The 23,488-nt window shown below is 39.7% G+C and overlaps 1 protein-coding gene across 32 annotated transcripts in view; it reads left to right on the plus strand.

The window, feature by feature from the left end:
• Positions 1–23,488, plus strand: part of DLG2 (discs large MAGUK scaffold protein 2) — a 1,987,603-nt gene that overhangs the window by 1,727,441 nt on the left and 236,674 nt on the right. Inside the window, exon 1 of one of the 32 annotated variants that reach the window (XM_038568449.1) lies at positions 15,780–15,923. The exons of the other annotated variants lie outside the window; for them this stretch is intronic. Coding sequence (XP_038424377.1) covers positions 15,887–15,923 — 37 coding nt within the window. The 5' untranslated portion in view covers positions 15,780–15,886. Of the gene's footprint in view, positions 1–15,779; positions 15,924–23,488 lie in introns of those variants that run through there. 32 annotated transcript variants of the gene reach the window in all.

The raw sequence follows: 23,488 nt of genomic DNA on the forward strand, positions 1-23,488 counted from the left end.
CATATTTTTCTCTACCAATCCTGAATGTGTTTAATTTTTTTTTTAATTCTCTCAGGAGAGGAAAACTATCTTTCCTTCTACCTTTCCCAGTTCTCAGCTGGGACTCCTATAACAAAAGGCAGATAAACAAAAGAAAAGCACAAAAATTTATTTAATATGTTTTATCTGATGGGAGAGCCTTCCTACAGTAATGAAGAAGTTGCTAAACATGAGCATTTTATGCTAAGTTTGAAAAAAAAATGGAAAGTTGTGGAAAGATGTAATATGACAAAAAATGTATAAGCTAGGTACAGTAAATTGAGGGAAATTTATAAAGGTTTGTTTATTCATAGTCTTCTTTGTATCTTCCTCTGTCTTCAGAGATAAGGATGTTTCTTTCTACCAGGTATAGGGAGGACACCTTTCACATGAGGGTCTTAAAATCTGCTTCAGGGGAAGGTCAGAGGGTCCCCTCTGAGTCCTTCCAGAAAGTGCCATTTTCTGAACCCTGTCATTTGCTATATGGCATATATCTAATAACAACTTACTATCTACAGAGAAGATAAGCAAAATTTTGGTGCTTATTGAAAAGTAAAAATGCGTATTTTATTATTAGGTTTAACACCTTTTAAGTACTTTGACCAATATAACCAGTGAATCCCTGTATGGTACAAAAGATCCTTATGGCATTTTGCAAAATGCTATAAATTTTCTACAATTCAGATCCTCTTGACTGGGAACATACAAACTAATGGCACACACACAAGAGTAAAAAAAAGCACCAATAGCAGTCCACATATTGAATATAGCAAGGCCTGATTTTTTATTTTTATTTATTTTTAATTTTTTAAAGATTTATTTTTATTTATTTATGATAGACATAGAGAGAGAGAGAGAGGCAGAGACACAGGCAGAGGGAGAAGTAGGCCCCATGCCAGGAGCCCGACGCGGGACTCAATCCCGGGACTCCAGTATCGCGCCCTGGGCCAAAGGCAGGCACGAAACCGCTGAGCCACCCAGGGATCCCCTGATTTTTTATTTTTAAGAGAAAACATATAAATAGAAGCATTGCTCTTTTTTTCCTGACATGCACTATCTTGTGCACTCCCAGAGCTCCACTCTCTACCCTCAGAACTTTGGAGCTCACTACTACAAAGAGGGGTAACTTTTAGAGGATTTTGACCAGTTTTTGTATATTGAAAGTCCCTCTGATAACATTGAGAAAGATGGATCAGAGTAAAGCAAGGACATTACTGTCATGGTACAGGTAGAGAAAATAAGGATGTGTTGCCATGCAGTCAGAGAAGTTCTGAGGAAGTAGGCTTGACAAGACTTCATACTTAGGATATGATGCCCAGGCATTGGGGAGGATAGAGAATCTCTGAGGAGAGCAAATTTCAGAAGGATGAGGAAGGTGATGGCAACTTTAGTGAGAGCTGATGACTTAGATCCTGTCCCTCTTCGTACAGAGTACAGCTTCGCAGGTGGGACTATCTCCTTCTGCTTTGAGGCAGAAGGAAATTGGGATCAAATTCAAATTACTTCAAAGCTTTATTGCCTAATGCACTTAGGAAAATACAGCCAACCCAACTGCACTGTTCTACACAGGTACATTTCCTGTGGACAGTAATACTAGTGCCCCACATGTAACTAATGTGTACATTTGGGAAATGACCTTCAGGGCTAGCTAAGCCTGACTTTTTAAAAATGTAACAGGGAGGAAAAAGTCTTGGCTATGTGCTGCACATCACATCATCTCCAAGCAGCCTAACTCAGTAAATTATAGCATTAATGTGGGCAGTAAGTAGTTTGCTAATGTGGGTCCTGGTAAACATTGTAATGGTAGCCGGCTGGGGTTAAAGAGCAGAAGGCTATAATTTGTGATGGTGTATGTTTAAACTCCCTGGAAAACAGACCCTTTGGAATCTGAACTTGATCTGAACTTCCTCTCTCACAGAATGATCACGAAGAAGAGATTTGGTATCATCACTGAGCCTTTTCCGTAGGCTACTCAATGCCAGCCTCTCACTCCCTCTATTATCTTCCTCTGGGGGTCCTGAATATGGAGTTGCTGACAGCACAAAGCAATGGGACAGACAAAGAAGTGAAGAAGAGAAAAAGGACAGCATCACTATAGGACATTGTAAGACATAGAACACATATGAGACTGTAGGATATTTTGTGGAACAGCATCACTGGAAGAATAAGAGAAGATGGGAAAATTCTGAGTCCAGAAAAACTCTTTGAGAACTAATTCAGTTCACTGAACGCTTTTAGGAACCTATTATATATCCCACTCCTATACAGAGGATATATTTAAGATCAGTAGGTAGATGTTATAGGGAAGTAGACTTCAACTCAAAGTAAAAAAGAAATTTTTCACCTATGGAATTGTTCAAAAACAAAAAGAACTGCCCTGTTTTATAGTGAGGTCTCTATAATTTAAGTATGAAAAAAAGGATTGTTTCAGAAGAAACCATTATATTGGATACAAGTTGACTGACCTCTAAGTAACCATTTCACAGGCAAGACTCTGAGAAAGTCATTTAAAATACAGCTGCTCTCAATAACCCTGGTCTTCTATTGTTAAGGAGATGAGATTAGAGATACAAGCCTCACCTCCTCTCCTTACTCTTCTTAGCCCATGTCATCAATATGGAAAATAGAGCAAAGATGGAGGAGGTACTTTATGTTCCAGAAAGGGAAGAAACTTCCCAGTAATGAGCCGAGTGGAGTCCTCAAAAGAGGATTGTGAAAAGTCAGGACACAGAAGAGAAGGAAAGATCCCTGAGGTCTTTTGAATTATTCCTTATTCAGTTGTGTTGACATATTTGAGAATGCTTTTACATAAAACACCCAGAGTTTAAAGATCACTGAATTTGATTCCTAAAAATTTTCTATAAATGGTGTTATTAAGTAATCTGCTTTGTAAATTAAATGGCTGCCCTCTTTATTCACTTGGCTCCAGAAACAATAACAGCAAACAATTTACTGAGAACTCGCCAAGTGCTAGCCACTGTTTAAAGCGCTATAAGCAGATTAATGTACATAATCCTCATAACACCCCTATGAGGTCACAGGCTAAGCACTAAATTGTGCCCCCTAAAATTCTTAGATTGAAGCCCTAACCCCCAATGTGGTAGTATTTAGAGATGGGGGCTTTGGGAGATAATTAGGCACAAATGAGGTCATGAGAGTAGGGCCCTCCTGACAGGATTAGTGTCTTTATAAAATGAGACACCAGAGAGCTTACTCTTCCCATATATACACACTGAGAAAAAGGCATGTGAGCACCAGTGAGCAGACCACCATCTACAAGCCAGGAGAGAGTTCGCTCCAGACCCCAACCATGCTGGCACCCTGATCTTGAACTTCTAGCCTCTAGAACTATGATTAAATAAATTTCTGTTGTTTAGTCTACCCAGTCTATGGTATTTTGTATAGCAGCCTGAGCCAACTAACACAGGTCAGTACTATTACTATTCTCTTTTTACTGGAGAAAACTGAAGGACGAGAGATTAAGTATCTTGGCCAAGATAGCACATTAGTGACTGAGGAACTGGGATTCAAATCCAGGCAGGCTACATCCACAATGATCTTTGCTCTTTACCACAGTGACCAATTTGTAGTCTATGTGGACTCGCTACCTTTACTGGGTTCCCCAAGTCATTTCACAAACTTATCATTTTTTACAATACTGTAATGTAGATAGAGCAGACATTACTGTCCTATTTTTATAAATTTGAAAATTGGCAGATTAGGTGGAATGGCCAAGGAGAATGCTCCAGGGACCAAGAGAACCAAGAATAGATGAAAGACAATTAGTAATTTTCTGAACTAAATTGCTGGAATGTCTTGAGATCACATATATACAACACCTAGAATGCTGCCTTAGATGAAGAAAGTACTGAATAAATTATTGAATGTCAGAGGAATGATTCAAATTATAACTTGAAACCCCAAAGTCAAAGCCATGCTGTTTAGAAGAATCTGCTATTCTTAAGTGTGAATTTAATTATTCATCTATTTGTTGTTCTATTAGTCATTCATTTAACAGCTATCTGGAGTTGACTGTGGACCAAGCAAGCATACAGTTCCATTTTTTATCCTTTTAAAATCAGTGTTTCCTGAGACAGTGTACTTTGAAATACCTTGCCACTGAATATACTGGTACTTGAAATGCATCTTAAGTAGAAAATAAGTCTTTTAGATCCAAGAGAAAAGGAGAGAAACACAGAGATCCAGGAGAAGAGAACTTCTGCCATTAATCAAAGCATGGTTAAAAAAATAGAATCAATCAAAATGAAAGTTGATTTCTCAACAAATCTCATCTTTTTTTTGTCTGATTGATTTTCTTCTATTCTGTCCTCTTTTTCTTCATGAGAATTTGTATTTTCAGGAGGAAATTGTAGGAATATAGTAAAAACTAATCCTGTGACAATTTTATCTGTTAAAGGAGTCATAAAAAGTGTATTCCATCCCACACCTAAAATCTGAGAGGTAAAGAATCATAACCAAAGTCACTGTGGCATCTGTTCTCTAAGCCTTCTTCTTTTTTAAAAAAGATTTTATTTATTCATTTCAGAGAGAGCGCAAGCAGGGAGAGAGGTAGAGGGAGAGAGAGAAGCAGACTCCCTGCTCAGCTGGGAGGCCAATGCGGGTCTCAATCCCAGGACCAGGAGATCATGACCTGAGGCTGAAGGCATACGCCCAACCATCTGAACCATCCAGGCGTCCCTCTCTGAGCCTTCTTGCTCTAAATCTTATTTTTGAAAAGTACACTTTCCATGGCCTGATCTGTTTATTTACTTTCATCTAAGCAGGTGTGTTGCAGGAGGGGAGCTCTACAGTGTGATTCATCACTAAATTACAAAATGAGATTTTGTACTGATATTTTATTTCACCTAATAAAATGATGCTTGAGATGGACCTTTGTTTTTTGAGTTATGTAGGTATCTTGAAATTGTACCACCTATAGTGTCCCAAATTCTGCCTTGTGCAGATGCTCAGTAAATTGAACACCACCATCTACAGAGAAGCAATTAGCCAGCATCAGACTGCATTGCAATCACTTTGCTACACTCTGACCCTTATATTGTTATCTTCTCTACATTGTGAGCAAAACAAAGCTATTCTTCAAATGGGTGCTTTTTTTCTCCTTCTTCTTCTTGTCCTTCTCCTTTCTTTCTTCTCTCTTCTCTCTCCTTCATCATGTTCTTCTCTTGCTCCCCTATCTTCATACACATAGTTGATTTTTGTTACTAGGATATTTCAGCTTCTCTGTTTTATTTATTAACCCATGCCATCTGCAGAAACAGGACCCTCGAGAATACCATTGGTAACTATAAAGCCAAATGCCAATCAAACAAACCAATACCCAATCTTCTAAATAAATAAATAAATAAATAGCCAATCTTCCCAAAGAAAGGGGTTCAAAAATCTCTGTCTTGGCAAGAGACTCCATACTTGAAAACACCTATCAGAACAGGTGTATAAAGCTGCCCTCATTTGGTCAGGCTATTTGGCTAATTAGTAAGTATGTTGAGTTTTAAGAATAATAATAATAATAAAAGGAAACATTTATGTAGTATTATATTCTCCTTTGAGGATACTGAAAGACAAAAATTCTAAGTAAGCTAGCTGAGGGTACATGGCCAGACAGTGTAAGGATTAAGACTTGAACTTGAGTGATTTGGCTTAAGCCTATGTTCTTAAGAAGTGTACTGTGCTGTTCCTTGTATGAAAATCAAAAATCTCAGAGTGGCCCAGGCAAGAGTTGTTAAAATAAAGTGATTTAGGTTGAAATACATGAAAGTGCCAATATTTGACAGTTTTGACTTAACAATCTGTAGTTTACATTGTTCAAGCTTATAATAGGTATAACAAGAGACTGAGCACATATTAATGAAGCTTTTGCTCTGGGTCAGGCTGTGTTTTGGGGGTATAGCTGGAGTTAGATGCATCCGAGTGATTATTGAAGGCAGAGAGAGAATCTAGACACCTGAGTTGTCCAAGTTTCTTTGCTAATCTCGATTAGTCAGTTCATGTCTCTGGACCTCAGGCTTTTCATCTATAAAATGAGTGGATCTCAAATTTGTTGAACTTCTGTCCCCTTAGAAAGGGTATGTCTCATTTCCCCCAATCACTCTCAATTTCTAGTGGCAAACAAACCAGCTGGTAACAAAGAATATGACTGTAAAAACAAATCGTGGGTGTGGGGAGGATTATGTTTGCATATGTTTTCCCAATAGAGGTATATTTGTGCTTATTTTGAGATGATTTATCTTTAAGTGTACATATGTCTTAAGGCCTAATTATTGGAAAATATTAGGTCAAAATATAGTTAAGTAAATTATGTATCATTAAGTGTTAATAATTAATAGCAAATAGTGGTGATGGTAAACCTAAGCTAAGTTTATAATTAAAAGCAACAATAGTAGTAGGTAACAATGATGACCAAGTGAAGAAAACATTGAAGATGTAGTGGCTTTTTAAGAAGCATTTTGCTCCCAAATTTTAGGATTTCTATCTCTCTGCCTGCACCATAGAAGCTGTCTGACATAGCCAAACACCATATGGCAGCTAACCTTCCTAGAGCAATACCAAATTAAAGTCCTTAATAAACTCTCTAGTAACATGCCAATTTGAGTACCAAATTAATAATCCCCAAGTCACTTAGTAGGTAGGTGCTAGTCAGCAGCTTTTGGTCTCATTTGAAAACAAATATAAAACATTAAAAACGAATATAAAATTGCAAGTGATTTACCTCATAAAGCCAAAGAGAAAATGTGGCATGATTGTGATACCCTCACCTTCCACTCCTAACTCTTTCCTGATGGCCACTGCTAATATCAGATTTTGTTTGTGAAACCCCAGCACATAATACAAAACATTCAGTTTAAAATTCGGGGCATGCTTGCACAAAATCTCTCACTATATCAATGCAGTTTGAACCCTACACAGAGGTGTCAGGACAAGCAGATGAGTAGATGCTAATTCCTAGGTCAAATTCTATGCACCTTGCACAATGCCCTACATGTGTGTGTATATGACAAATATGTATATGTATGTGTGTGTCTATATATATATATATATATATATATATATATATATATATACTCACAAGTACACACGATTAAAAACTTAAAATTTCATGAACTAATACTCTTGAACTATTTGCAATGCCTTCTATATATTCTATTCTACTTTTTTAAAGAACAATATTGATCATGAAATAATAAGTTGGCTTTGCAACCCTTTTATGGGTTATGATTTGCAATTTGAAAAACACTACTCTGCCCAGAATGCTGCCCAGATACATGTTCACTATGACCTTTAAAAATTGCATGGGAGCTTCTTCTCTCTTAGAGATCTAAAATTAGATTTTTTTTCCTCTTTAAACACAAACAAAAGCACATCTTTAGATGAATGTGTTTGAAATTGTGGATTATAAGAAAAGATAGCAAGAACTGGGGATAATTCTGGAGGAAAGAAGTGATGGCAGTGGAAGGAGGAAAGAGGCCAAGAACGTAAGGGGCAGTCCTCCAATATTTCAGTGGCTACCAGGATAACCAGATGTTGGAGGGACTGGGCATTTATCTATAACCCTTAGGAATGCATAGTCAGTCCCATCCATCTGAGCATTTATTGAGAACCAGCTACTTGCCAACTTCTGTGCTAGAGACTACCACTAGAAAAATAGCAAATACAGTCAGGTAATCTTTATGCAAAGAAACCACAATTTTCAAGTGATGTGACAGTCAAGTATGCCTGATGGCTAATGCAAATATATATTTAGGATCCACAGTCATTCAGAGATGTTTAATTTTGTTAAGTTCAATTGAATGGCTTTAGTGACTCTTATAGTCCCTTGTTTATCAAGGTATTTGGTGTCATTTAAAAAATATTTCTATGTATTTACTTTTATGCAGAGAGTGGTTCAATTTTGGAGAAGCAAATGCCCTCAGAAGATGATCTGTAAGTTTACAAATGCAGACAAAACTTGTCCCAAGACTGTCTCTCCCGTATTCTGCTCCCCAGATGAAATATGAAACTATAAAAGAGCTTCCATTTCAACTTTAAAGGAGACTTTTTAGAATTCCAGCTTTAGACATTTTTTTTTCTGAGAAAAATCGTTAAGCTTTCCTTTTATTTTAGAGTATTCCATTTGCAGGAAAGCACACATGATAATGAATACATAAATCTTTTCAATTTCTCACAAAGTCTGAGTAATGCAGTCTTGGTTTTACTGCCTTTGGACTCTCACCAAGCTCTTTTAAAACTCTAAAATAAATCCATTAGAACTTGCGCTCCCCATCATTTTACTGTATTCAAAATTCAATGTTAAAGCTTGTTTGGGGTGATCTGTGAGTTTGTTATTACATGGTCAAGATGCAGGAAACATATGTTGGTTCAATACAAAATGGATTTTCTGAGTATAAAACCTACCTAGGTAAGAATTTGCCCAGTGTGAGAAATATTCAATAGTCTAAGTTCACCAGGCGTTTGATTGGAGTGAGGGAGAGGTACTACACAAAATTATCCTTTAGTTCCCTGCTAACCTTGAGATTGTATGTTTTGATTAAGCTGTAAGTTCACCCACCGTTAACTGGGTTCTTTTCCAGAAAAAAAGCTTCCTGTGCCTGTCTCCTGGAATCACATCCCAAAATATAAAATGGCTTTTTCCTTAAATGAATGGATTTTTAAAGAATCAGATCTAAATTAATCAGTAAATGCCATTTGGTCTCTTCTGACAACATTGCCATAACCCAGCAAAAATCAAATTATAGATAATAGGGCAGCCCCAGGGGTGCAGGGGTTTAGTGCCGCCTGCGGCCCAGGGCGTGATCCTGGAGACCTGGGATCGAGTCCCACCTCAGGCTCCCTGTATGGAGCCTGCTTCTCCCTCTGCCTCTGTCTCTGCCTCTCTCTCTCTGTGTGTCTCTATGAATAAATAAATAAAAATCTTTTAAAACAATTATAAATAATAATAACAAATTACTGGTGATAATAATTACTAATGGCAAATATCAATAACAAAGTACTAATCACCTCAATAATTATTTTTAAATAGCTAACATTTATTGACTAATGTATGGCAAATGCTAGGCTAAGTGCTTTAAAGACACTAATTTAATGACAACTCTATCAGGTGGTACACTCTTATTCTCATTTAATGGCTAAGAAAATGGAGGCAGCACTCAGATGAGGGAGAACCAGACTGTGATGTCAGTGAGTATGTCAACTCTGGAGAATAAGCTCATAACTACTAGTCTATATATAATGACTGTTACGTAAGTGTTTCTGACCCTTGCTAATGTCTGTTTAGTCATCTAAATTATTTGGCAATATCATAAACGTAATAGCTTAAGTAGCCAATGTTAACTTTGAAATATTGTGTCATAGATTTTCAACAATGAGAAAATGGTTAAATAATTTATGATACATCTATTCACTAAAGTTTTAAGGAATCATTAAGATGCTCTTGACATTTTCTTGACAAAGAGCTATTAAATCAGAGGAAAATGTGTGCAGTTACAGAAATTGCAATAGTAGGGGCACCTCAGTGTCTCAGATGGTTAAGTCAGCTTTTGGTTCAGGTCATGATCTCGGGGTCCTGGTATCAAGCCCCTTGTCGGGCTCCTTGCTCGGCAGAAGTCTGCTTCTCCTTCTCCTCCCTGCTTGTGTTCTCTCTCACTATCTTTGTCTTTCGCTTTCTATAAATAAATAAATAAATAAATAAATAAATAAATAAAATCTTTAAAAAGAAAAAAGAAAGGAAGGAAATGCAATAGTAATGTACAATTTTTTGTGTGTGTTCAGTATGACCTCAACTTTCTTTAAAAAAACAAAAATCATGGGGGCAGCACGGGTGGCTCAGTGGTTTAGTGCTACCTTTGCCCCGGGATGTGATCCTGGAGACCCAGGATCGAGTCCCACATCAGGCTCCCTGCATGGAGCCTGCTTCTCCCTCTGCCTGTGTCTCTGCCTCTCTCTCTTTGTGTCTCTCATGAATAAGTAAATAAAATCTTAAAAAAAAAAATCATGGAAGGAAATCACTAAAATACAATGATTGTCCCTAGGTGGTCTGTATTTTGCTCTAATATTTTTCTTTAAAAATATTCTTTTTCCATAATGAATTTACATTGTTCCTGTGTTTTTTTTGTAAAATATTTTATTTATTTATTTGACAGAGAGAGAAAGAGAGCACAAGCAGGGGGAGTGACAGGCAGAGGGAAAGGGAGAAGCAGACTCCCAGCTGAGAAGGAAGCCCAAAACAGGGCTGGATCCCAGGACCCTGGAATCATGACCTGAGCCAAAGGCAGATGCCCAACTGACTGAGCTACCCAGGCACCCCTATTTCTGTGATTTAAAAAAAAAGTTTTGTTTATTTTTGATTCTATAAAGCCATTTAATTTTCTCCTACAAGTTGCATGGTTTCTGATCTGACATTATGGTATATTAAGTATCATGCTCTCTCTTCCTTTTTTTTTTTTTTCATGCTCTCTCTTCTTAAACGAAGATATATTTGAATGGTCATACGTTCATTTAGCAGTAAACAAATCTATAGGTATGGGCAACACAGCTTCATTGTAAGGCATCTAATTATTAAGGTGTATAAAGTCTGCGGAGTCTACTTTGCCCAGAATGAAGTCTAAAAGCCTGGAAGCTCTATCTAATTGCCTACTGCTGAGCTCCTTATCAACAACACTGAGAGTGGTGGTCTGGTATTTTTGAGCTCACAGAGGATAGTGAAGACTAGTTAGACTGGTTTGGAGAACTTAAAGTGATAAGATGTGTAGTCATTATGGCAATTCCTTCTACACATAAGCTGTCCCCAAGTCCCAGGATGTCGGTGCCAAGCCTCAGTGGGTAAAGAAGAATAATTCCTGTGTAACTAGGTGTGATTAACCTGGGGGAGGTTTGGGTGTTTCTTTTTTAGAAAGGCTTGGGCTATCCTAACACGGAGGTTGTTATTGTATGACATGTGTTTGGAAAACTCTACCCACCTGTTTTGTTGATTCATTAATTGTCATTTGAGTACCACTTGGAACTTCTGCAACTTAAAGTCTCCTTTTCTCATTTCGGCTTTGGATCTGAATGGAAACTATTTAGCATCAGACTTTGTATTTAGAATTATTTACAGAATAACTTTTAATACTACCCTCTATGACACTGAGTGAATAAGGCTAGGGCAAAACAAGAATTTGAGCCTTCTAATTTGATCAACAAGAAAGATGTACTTTACAGACTTACACATGTCTCTCATGGATGGAACTGTTTCTAATCTAGCATTGTCTAAGATACTTTATTCAGAGATCTTCACAGGAGAGTGACTTAGACATTACCTAACTGCAAGTCAAAATGATCATTCCTGCATTACAGAAGGAAAGAACTAAAATGAAAGCAATAACGTTCTACTGACAGTAATTCATTCCGGGGCAAGTTATCTGCATAGTACTACTTTGCCTTCACTGGTAAACAGTCTCTGAAGTCCCCATTCACTTCAGTTTTAAGTTCATTCAAGTGGAAAAACCAGATGGGTTCCCAGGACCTGAATCTGTTTCAGAGGAGGAGTCTGTGATTCAGGCTTAAACCAAGGGTGTTACCATTATGACATAGGCCATTGCCCAAAGTAAGGTAGGGTTGGCTCTTTGCCTCAAAGCTGTCAGATGTGTCCAGGGATTTGTGCTGAGTCTTTCATGATTCATTAAAGCCAGCCCATCAGAAATGCTACACTGGATCATACCAGTGATACCATCAGCTGAATAAAGATCTGAAATATTAGAAGGTGATATGAGAAATGCTGGAATAAGATGTATGTGAGAAGAGTGAGATGGTCATTAACTCAGTCTGTGAAGTTCAGAAAGATTCTCAGAGGTAGTAGTGTTTGAATATGCTTTAGAAGAATGTATAATGTAAATGGACAAAAGGGAAGAGCTTTCTGTGAAAAGACACCAAATTTTCCAGGAAGAAGACAGTGAAGAGAGAGGCTAACAGAAGAATAAGTTTGTGAAGCAGTAATATGCTTCTCTAAGAATATAGGCTTTATATTGTAGTTGATGAGGAGTCAGCAAAGGATTTTAAGAGAAGTGACATCAGATGACCATTTTATAAGGGGTTCTCTGACAGCTGGTGTGGCTAATGCATGGAGGGAAGGTGAGATTAGAGAGAGGGAACCACTTGGAGAGAGCTTCATTCATGCCAATGGCGGTGACAAGGAGGTACTTACAGACCACAGAGATGTTTAAAGGCAAAAATGATGGGATTTGGTGCCTGATTAGATCTGGGATCAAGGTTTGAGGATTTCTAGCTTAGATGACTAGGAAAACTGTGATGCCATTAAGCAAAGACTTTACACCCTTTAAAATCCATGACTTGTCTGAAACCTTCTCAAAACTATTATATGACTTCAACTGTATGGTAATTCTGTGGCATCTGCCGTTTTTCACTTTCCAGAGCACTTCCTCTTGTTTGATCTCATTAAATATGCAATTTGACAGATGAAAAACTAAAGTGAGTGATTTGGCTAAAATCATCCACCTGACTCTGCCCAAGGGAGAACTAAAACCATGTCAGAGTTTCCCTAGTCTTAAATTCTAATTCAGATTCCAAATCTGAGAGTCTTTCACCCCAGAACCTTCACCCTTTTCCATTTTGCATGGAAGATACTATAATCAGAAAGACTTTTGAGTAGCAAAGGAGGCTGGGAGCTTTGGAAAAGGCACAAAGAAATCTTGCCAGTTCTAGGGAGGAAGAGGCAGTCAGCAGAGGAACAAAAAGAAGCAAATGACAATGAGCATTCCAGATCTTCTGCATATCAATGCTTGCATTGCTACAGTACAAAGGCATCCTGTTGTACCAGTGTCCCTATAAACCTTATTACTTCTCTCCGTATTAGTCCTAGGTGGTGGGATTGGAAGGTGCGGAGAGAGCAGTTGGTAATGGCTGTGAATGGCAATCACTCACTTAGGTTAGTCCTTGGGTCCCTCAGGTCTATTAAGAGGGTCCTGTGTAGCTTACTACTTAGCATTACACTCAAAACCTGTCTGTCAAGAATCTACTAGAGAATAAGTAGATATGTTGTTGGGTGAGATTGTCTATGCAGAAGCTATGAAAATAAGCCTTTCAATTTGAATGGAATCTCCACTGAACAGAGGAAATGGAGAGGCTTGGTTTTTGCAAACCAGAATTTCTCTATTAGAAATAGTAAAATCATTTCACAGAGGCGGGAGACCCATTTTGCAATTATCTTCTTTCCGTGTTGGTGATTGGGAAGAGATAAAACACTGGTCTGAGATAAGATTGGCACTTGTGGACAAGAAGAGAATTCTCATCTCAGGTGTCATTACTTTCTTTTTCAAGGAACCAAAGGGGGCAGTGATTTCAAGATGCCTGGAGAGAGAGAGAGAGAGAAAGAAAAAGAGAGGATTCTTGATGAAAACTCCTCAAAGCACTCTTTTCTTTAAGGCAGATGTGATGTCTGCAAGGATCCTCAAATAACCACTTGCTCTAGTGATCGGCTCCCACTTGTGATTGACTGACTTCAAAATGGTGGTCAAATACTTGTATTTAACAGAGACACGATCTGCAATTGTGCAGCCTTCATCCTTCTGGGAGGTTTCATTGATTATCTGTCTTCCTGCTTAGACTCTAAGTTCCTGCCTCAGGGGCTCATCTGATTTCAGCTTATTCCCTTGTCCTGTAGAACTGTGATTGACAGGTTCAACAACTAATTGTAAAATAAATAAAGTACGGCTCTTAAAGAAAATTCATTTATTTTTTACTTTTTTTCCCAATGTTTCTGTAAGTGGAGGGAGAGAAAAGGGCACTCCCACGCCCATAGGTGTGGTTTAAATGGACCTTGTTTAGTTTCATGACCCAACCTAAAATCTCTGAGACTCTCACAGCTTTCAAGTTGGTCAGGGTAGTCATTCTGTCAAGACTTCTTAGAAGTGTTAGTGATAAGCTCATTTTATCCCTGAAATCCACTTTGAACATCTTTGAAACCTTCAAGCAATTGAGCAGATTCAACTCCTTAGTCCTGTTTTCCTAGTGATAATTTGTTTTGTTTTGTTTTTATTCTGGATACTGCTTTATTTTTTTTAATAAATTAATTTTTTATTGGTGTTCAATTTACCAACATACAGAATAACACCCAGTGCTCATCCCGTCAAGTGCCCCCCTCAGTGCCCGTCACCCATTTGTTTCTGATGAACATATTTACAGCTGGTTTTTTATTTTTATTTATTTTTTTTAAATTTTTATTTATTTATGATAGTCACAGAGAGAGAAAGAGAGAGAGGCAGAGACATAGGCAGAGGGAGAAGCAGGCTCCATGCACCGGAAGCCCGATGTGGGATTCGATCCCGGGTCTCCAGGATCGCGCCCTGGGCCAAAGGCAGGCGCTAAACCGCTGCGCCACCCAGGGATCCCTACAGCTGGTTTTTTAAATTAAACATTTACATTCAAATGACTTCCCATCTTAGGGGAGCTTGATTGATTCTTTTTTTTTTTTATAAGGGTTTTAGGGAAGTCAACTACTTTTTTATTTTAAAGATTTTATCTATGTATTCATGACAGACACACAGAGAGAGAGGCAGAGACAAAGGCAGAGGGAGAAGCAGGCTCCATTCAGGGAGCCCGATGTGGGACTCGATCCCAGGTCTCCAGGATCACACCCCAGGCTGAAGGTGGCACTAAACCACTGGGCCACTGGGGCTGCCCAGCTTGATTGATTCTTATTTGAGTTTTTAAAAAAATCATTGAATTTTCTAGCCTGTGCACTTTAAGTTTGATATAGGAAGTAACAGGGAGAAACAGTAGGTGGTTACCATGGCCCCGCAACATCTGATTTAGGTAGGAACAGAGAGGGCAGGGAAACAGTGCCATACTAAATTGAATTGCAATAATGATCAATAGTTCAGAGAGGAAATTTAAGTGTCTGAGCTCCATCTAGCAACCCATTAATCAATACATGAACAGCAATATCTGCACTATGGCTTTACATTTATGTACATTTATGTACGTATCAAAACAAAAGGGAAATTGCAGCATATATAAAAATTAAGAGTCATTAAGCACATTTGAAAAACGCTTCTAGGGTAGAATAAAAATTATTCTAATTTCCAAGTTTGTTACTCATCCTGAAATACCAATAAAAGCTTTAAAAAGCAAGGTCTTGAGCTTAGCATTAGGATATTTTTTAGTTCAAAAAAAGGGGTTGACTTCTCAGATTGGAGGGACCTAGTTTCTTGAGTTGGTGTTGTCACACAGAAAGGTGAAAGGTGAATTTGCTTCCTTAAATCCTCTCTCTACTCTTTCCACCTAAAGGTTCGTTTAAGCACAGATTTCCTGGCCTAGGGAAGCCAGCCCACTCTAGCCTGCCAGCTGAAGAATTAGCTCTACCTTGTGAAGAATTTTGTTTACTCTCTTCTATATTTTAAAAGAAGATACCAGACCAACACTTCCGTGTTGGCATTTCAAACACCAGCAACTAGCTAGAGGGTGGGACGGGCTTGAAGAAGTCTTCCAGCCTCCCTTCCCCAGGCTCCCCAGGCAGGCTTCCACCTCCTCTGTGGTTCCAGCGCTCAGGTCTTTTTAGCTGAGAAGAGAAAGAAAAAGCTAAGTGAAACAATAAACATCTGGAAAGTGATTTGTTACTGCTTTAAAAGGATAGCATGGAGAAAGTAATCCCATCTCTTAAATTGGCCCTTTTGTGTTGCAAAGCATCTCAAACTAGCTCTGCCGGTAGCCTAAGAAGGTGGCCCCACCTGCCTTGCTCCTAAGAGGCTTTGGCCACAACTCAAGAGCTTCCAGAGTGTGCGCTGGCAGGCGGAGTCCTGCACCAGTACATCTCAGCCAGGAGGAGGGAAGCAGAGCTGAATTTGGGAAGCAGCTGCCTGCTATGCTGAAAACCTCTGGAAACTGGCTAAGGAGCTGTGGTGAGAATCATGCTACTTTTCTCAGACCCATTTCTTTCGACAGACCAGTGGGGAGTCGTGGCCATGAAAAGGAAGAGAGGATGGCAAATTCCCCTCCCTTTCCCTTCCTAGAACAGCAGTGCCTGCCGTTTCTCAGCACCCACTGCTTGCAGACACCTTAAGGCTGCTCTATTTCCCTATCTGTTGCTCTCTGTGTTCTAAAGGAACCACACACAGTGAATTTTCTCTTCCTCCACCTCCGTGCAGCCCCAAACCCACACTTCATGAGCTTAATTCACCATTGGTCTCTTCATAGTAAGTCTGTCTCCTGTGAGCTGCCAGACTCTTGCTACTGTGTATCACAGACAGAGATTTAGGAAAGTGAAATTCTTGCTGCTGATTTTTATGGGTTCCAGATATGCCTGGATCCACACTGATTTCAGATCACACATATTAATGTGTGCACGTTCTGTTCAAATACCCAGAGCCTCCCGAGGGAGAGTGTAGTTCAAACGCAAGGAGATAGGCTGATACAAGTCTGAAAAAACCAATAGGCTTTTGAGTTGAATCTTGCTTTCACCAATTATAAACTATGCAACCTCGGGAAACCACGGAATTTTGTGCCTTCAGTTTTCTCATCTGTAAAAGTAGAATTAATTGTATTACTAATTTAAAGGTTAGTAGTTGTATATGGAAAGCTGGATTCCAGAATTCTCTGAGGCACAAAGACCATGGTTACCTTATTTTGGGGTACCTCCTTAGTAGGTAAGAATGTCAGCTCCGATCATTTTGCCTGATTTCTTTTCTTTTTTTTTTTAAGATCTTATTTATTCATTCATGAGAGACATGGAGAGAGAGAGAGGCAGAGACACAGGCAGAGAGAGAAGCAGGCCCCAGGCAGGGAGCCCAATGTGGGACTTGGTCCCAGGACTCCAGGATCATGCCCTGGGCTGAAGCCAGGCGCTAAACCGCTGAGCCACCAGGGATCCTCTCTGCCTGATTTCTAAGCAACTCCCCCATGGTTAGCTTAGATCTGCCAAGTAACATGAGACTGTTTCCACATCTGCAAATCAATGGTAATCATAGTAGTAACTGATGAAGTTTTGGAATATAGGTGGGCTTTGGTGGGGTGAGGTCCAGAGCTGATGACCGAGAAAGAATTCTTGAGATGTCTTTGGTGCAAAATGGTGGTTTTATTAAAGCACTGGCACTGGACCTGTGGGCAGGAAGAGCCGCTGCCCAGGGCTTGTGAGGAGTGGCTGATTATATACCTGGGAGTTGGGAGGAGTTTGGGGATAGCCTACTTTCTAAGGAATTTTGGTAGCAAGGTTTCCAGGACCTTGAGGGGGCTAGCTATTGTTGGGGAAAAGGTCACTTATTGCCATCTAATAAAACCTGAGTTTTGAAACCCTTCAGATGTATATTGGTGGGCCATATGCTTGGGGGATGATTGCCAACACCTATCTTGGCGGCTTAGAGATAAAAATAATTTATAAAGAAGTTTTTATGTGTAAAGCAGATTCACAGGGTCCTGGAGGTTGGGCTAAGATTGCCTCTTGCCCTTACCAAAGTATTAACATCGAGGCAGTTGAGTTATGTAGAGGAATGTCCTTCTTCCTGTTTCACTTGTCAATGTGCTGCCCCAGGTTTGTGCTTTGTCCTCAGCTAGTCCTCTGTTCCCCCATCAGTAACTATCTCATGGCTCTGTGAGGATTTAAAGACCTAATGCTTCATATGTAAAGCTAGCACACAGTAAATACTCAGAAAAATGTTAGCTGTTGTTGTTATGAAGCAGGCATCTGACTGGAGCTAGACAACTGGCATCCCTAGATGAAATTCACCTCAGATGTTGTTGTTGTTTTAAATGCAAGATGAATCCTAAGGGCCCTTCTATCTCTTAACCTCTGTGTTCCTAGGTGCATCCACAGGCATATTACAGAGCTCCACATCTTCTTTGGTAGGAGCCATAAATCAATTATTCAACCTTATTTTTTGATGGAAAACCCAACATGATATACATTTTGGACTTAAAAATCACAGCCAGTGCATAAAGTCACATGTGTCATTTCATATACTACCATGACTTGATTTCCTTAAGAACACACATCTTCACAGATACTACTTTGCATTTCCATGACTTTGAGGACATAGAAATTTGCATTCACTTAGCACTGGTTTTAAGAAACTTTATTCACACAAGTTGGCCAAGAGTGGTATTTGTTATCATTTCCAGTTTCGGTGTTATTTTCGAAACAGAACCTTAACCTGTATGTCTGCATTCTGATGGCAATTAATATGTATCTGGCACTACACTGAGCTGTTAGCAGCCAGTTTAAAAACCAGCCCGGAGTCACTCCTCACCCTGCCTCTGGGGTGAGGAAGTATACTTGCTGGGCTGGGAGATTTGCATTCTCCTCAGAAGTGGTGCTCCCCTAGTCAGCACCTCCTTTGTTACTTAATTCTCTCCAACCCCCCGCCCCCTACCAAAACGCCTTCCACTGTTCCTCTAAATCCCTTTCGGGTGCTGTGAGCTAGGCTAGGACCCTCATTAAACATCAAACAATTAATCACAGGTTTTTAGGATTAATTTGTTTGCTGTGAGACCACCAAGAAAACAAGGACTGTGATTTTTGATGTCTGGTACATAATACAGGCAGTCTTTGCTTTGCATGGTAGTGTGAGACTATAAACATGACATCTTAATGATCAATGGTAAAAACTATTATTGCCTGAGACCTCTTAAATTTTTTGTCAAAACATTAAAAACTTGGGACATCTGGGTGGCTCAGTCAATTAAGCATCTCCCTTTGGCTCAGATCAGGAACTGGGATCCAGCTCAGTGGGGAGCCTGCTTCTCCCTTTGCCTGCCACTCCCCCTGCTCATGCTCTCTCTCAAGTACATAAAATCTTAAACACACACACACACACACACACACACACACACACACACACACAACTTTTTGTTGGCTGCGAAATGGAAAAAAAAAAGTAATATGTTTGTTTAGTATGCTATTACTTGAATTACTAGAAATGTTGAAAATTAATGTGTTTTCTTTCTTGGTAGAAAAGGATAGTTTGAATAGTGCTTGCCTTTTTCTTCTTGTTGCTATAGAACGATAACTGAGCAAGCATCTTTTCTATACCTTGGCAAATTGTCTTTTTTTTTTTTCTAATTCTGAATCCGCTTTCAACTTTTTATCCTTTGCACATTCAGTGTTATAAAATATCTCTGAGAGTTCCTTTGATGTGAATTTTTTTTCCTCTGAAACATCTTCATCCTTTTCCATCCAACCACTCTCCTCACTTACATTTCGAAGCTTTTACTAGGTTCCTTTGGCTGCACATCTGGCGTTTCTCAAAGGGGGGCAGTGTTGATGTTTCTGCTCTCAGCTGTATCTTCTGTAATTCCACTGTCCCATGTGAATTTCACTTATAACTTTTTCCTTCTGTACTGCACCCTCATCTTTGTTGGCAAATTCCCTCTTTCAATTATCCATTTTGGTAAAATGTCCCATGGGCTTATCACTGGGACACAGTGAAGCAAAATGACATGCTTTGCTGTCTGTGTGTGAACTGAACAACAGGTGTGCAGTGACCCATGACCGACATACCTTGAAAGAAGTGACGTGGTAGGTCACTAATGATGGTGTGCATCTGTTATTACACAGTGATTTGTGGACCAAGAAGTCTGTGGCAAGTTTTCACTTTATTCACTCAAGTTAAAATACTGTCATAATTGAAATTTGAATCATGTTGTTAAGGAACTGGTGGTACTTAATTAAACCATAGTAATGGAAAATTGGGCATTTTGAAACCATGCAAATCCAAAACTGCTGTTAGTTGCTCAATACTAAATGCCTGTTGAACGAATGAATAGGCTCAGGCAGTTATAATGACCTCACTTTGCAGTCTCAGTGTCCTAATAACCTTACCTACAGCTCTGTCCCTTTTCTTCCTTCCTGAACAATACATCCACAGTAGCAGGTAAACGCAAGTCTGCTAAAAGTTGGCATTAAATAAATCCTTGAACTCTGAGCCTTGTGCCTCTTGTGCCAAAGGCCCAGCTCCTTGGGGTACCTGGGTGATGCAGTTGGTTGAGCACCAGACTCTTGGTTTCGGCTCAGGTCACAATCTCATGTCCAGCTCTGCACTCCACATGGTGTCTGCTGGAAATTCTCTCTCCCTCTCCCACTGCCCCTCACTCTTTTGTTCTCTCTCTCTCTCTCTCTCAAATAAATAAATACATTTTTAAAATAAAAAAAATAATAAAGGCCCAGCTCCTAGCTACTTTTTTTTTTAAATCAAACTTCTTCCTGAGTACCTAGCTTCACTTCTAAAAAGAACTAATCTGATTAACAGATTCACACTGTAAATGTTGAAAGCTTCTTTCTTCCTCCCAAAGAGAGGGACCAGCATTTTGCAGAGGAGGCTTCTTTTTTTCTTTTTTAAGATTTATTTATTTATTTTCAGAGTGTGCATGAGAGCAGGGGAGTCGGGGGAGGGGGTGGCGCAGAGGAAGTGAATTTTTCAAGCAGACTCCCTACTTAGCTAGAAACCCAGTAAGGAGCTAAATCTCACAACCTATGAGATCATCACCTCAGCTGAAACCACAAGTCAGAGGCTTAACTGACTGATCTACCCAAGCAGCCATGCATGCAGAGGAGGCCTCTTGTACTGCCTTCACTAGTGGTGCTCAGACTCTAGGCACCAAGAGAGAAGAATCTTAAGTTGGTAGAACTTCTCTGGCCTTCTTATCTCACTAAAATCCAGTAATCAAGAAAATATTAAAATCCAGTAATTAAAAAAAACAATGGAGGAGACCTGATAGAAAGACTCAAAGATAATCCTAAACTTCACTTAGCCTTTGATCTCAAGGAGTTTACATTCCAACATGGGCTATGAATCCTGGACATATGGAAGCAGAAACAGTGGTGGTTACCAATACTGCCTTTGTCTGAGATGGGTTCAGGGCTGGTTCTGTTTCTTCATAGCTCAGTGATCTTTCCCAAGCTATTTAGGTTTCAGAAACTCATTTCTCTATCTGTAGACTGTGATAATTATCTCCCGGGGTTTTTGAGAGTCTTAAACATAACAAGGAATGCACTTAGAATAGTATCTTTTATAGCATAAGAGTTTGGAAAACAGGAACGATTTTAGTTATTAAGACATAATTCAGGTGAATGTCCTTTGTTTCAACGCAACCATCTTGTCCACAATGTGCAGAGTTGTGGTTTTAGAATCAGAGTGTAAAATACAGGTAGAATGTGATAAAAGTTACCCAGTTCATGGAAGACCAAAGACTAAGACCTGTGTTTCCTTTTTTTTTTTTTTAAAGATTTTATTTATTTATTCATGAGAGACATAGAGAGAGAGAGAGAGAGAGGCGGAGACACAGGCAGAGGGAGAAGCAGGCTCCATGCAGGAAGCCCGATGTGGGACTCAATCCCGGGTCTCCAGGATCACATCCTGGGCCAAAGGCAGGCACTAAACCACTGAACCACCCAAGGATCCCAGACCTGTGTTTTCTTCTGCCTCCTTACTGATTGTCATTTGGTGGTTGAGAATCTGTATTCTCCCTTTGTAGAGTCAGACCCTTACATTATTTTGGAATACTTCTTTTGGGTATGTTCAGAAGCTTGGTTAAAGCTTTCAAGAACAAGACACTCAAGTCACATAGTGGTGAGGCCTTGCTTGCACCTCTGCTAACAGTAGAGCCTCTCCTGGAATGATCAGCTTGCCTCAGGGGCATCCCCATCTGGTTACCAAATGTGTCCTCACAACTATATTCAGACACTTGGAGACTTTTTGGGAAAGGCACTAAGTCACTGTTTTATTTGATTGCTGACTGGGCCGTGGCTCTCACTTCTGGCTGTGTGAGCCATTTAAAAATTGTAGATCCTCCCAGGGATTTTACTTCAGTATATCTGGAGTAGAGGTAAGGCATCTGCATTATAAAAATGTTTACCAGGTGAGATGCAGAACTGAGAACTGCTATTCTAATGCCTGTAGGTGCCAGAGTCTAAAAACAAAACTAGCCCTTGTTGCAGTTGTCTGGCCATGAATGTGACCTTCTCTTGTCCAGAGACTGGCCTGGCCTGCGAGGTGGAATCTGGCCTTCTGGTGTGTCAGATCTTGGTTGCTGCTGATTTGTTTTACCCCAGGGCAGGATTTCCTCAATATCTTCCCCTCATCTTGACTGAACTTTTATAACAGCTGCCTAATTGGCTTCCTTGATTTCACCTCCCTCTTTTTTTTTTTTTTTTAAGATTTTGTTTATTTATTTATTTATTTATTTGAGAGAGACAGAGATAGTGACAGAGATAGTGGGAGAGAGCATGAGTGGGGAGGAGAAGGAGAAGCAGGCTCCATGTGGGTCTCCATCCATCCCCAGACCTTGGGCTCATGACCTGAGCCAAAGGCAGATGCTTAACGCACTGAGCCACCCAGGTGCCCCTCACCTTCCTCTCGTAACCTTTGTTCCACTCTCCACTCTGCCAACAAATTTATCTTGCTAAAATGAGAATTCCATTGAGACTCCCCCCATCTTCTAGCCACAGAGCTGTTCTTCATTTTCAGCCTAGGATATCTCTTAAGGACTTCATGCATATTCTTTTCCTGCTGGAACACCCTTCCACCCAATTAATAGTATTGCTTTCCTAAATAACAAAATGTTTCTTTATTTGAAAATCTTATATTTGTTAGATCCTGTGCTAAGTGTCCTACACATGCTTGAGAGACTCTTAGTGACATTTGAAGCCCAGTTCTAGGACCTGCTCTGAGAAAACTTCCCTACATCCCATTTGCCCAATAGCGGAGTGAACTGCCTTTCCCTCTATGCCCCTAGAGCACTATCAAAGAGTTCAGTGTATCGCATTGTAATTTGTGGTGGATGATCCATCTGCTCTCCCAGGGGCACGTGCTGCACCTGTCTTTGCAATCCCTGGAGCAGAATGGGGCATCAGCAGTCATGGGATACTTGGGATGGTAGGGGAGCAAGTCTGGGGTCAAATCATCTTCAATCCCAAAGAAACACCGGGATGCCGATTGTTCACTTGACAGTGAATGAGTAGCTATAATAGTGTCATCATTTGTAGGTCATTTGGGCACAGAAAAGATGCATCCCAAAGCCTCTGCCTTTACACAAGCAGTGTGATATAGCTTTTGAGTTCTAAGACATTCCAAACTACAGTTACAAAGACTGACTCTCTTGTCAGCAGACAGGAACTTGGCTACAACAGCAACATCATGGGTTAACTTTGTTTGTTACCACAGAAGGGCTGGATTGCGTTGCATCATCTGTTAGGAGGGCATTTCACCAACAAACTAATGAAAGGCAGTGCGTTCTTTTTGTGTGCCTTTTTTTTTTTTTTTAGCCCTGTGTTTTTACAGGCAGAGACTGTAATCAGCTGTCATGATAGCTATAATCAATTAGCTGATGGGCTGTTTTTCTCCATCTGGACTAATTGAATAGTTGCTTTTGTTTTTATTTTTGTTTTCTCTCTCTTCTCATTCCTGACTGTTACTATTGAATCATGTGACTAAGCCCCCACAAAACTGGCAGCCACTCCTCTCTCTCTTTCTCTCTC

The sequence above is a fragment of the Canis lupus genome, chromosome 21, assembly GCF_011100685.1.
Source record: "Canis lupus familiaris isolate Mischka breed German Shepherd chromosome 21, alternate assembly UU_Cfam_GSD_1.0, whole genome shotgun sequence".
Lineage (NCBI taxonomy): Eukaryota > Metazoa > Chordata > Mammalia > Carnivora > Canidae > Canis > Canis lupus.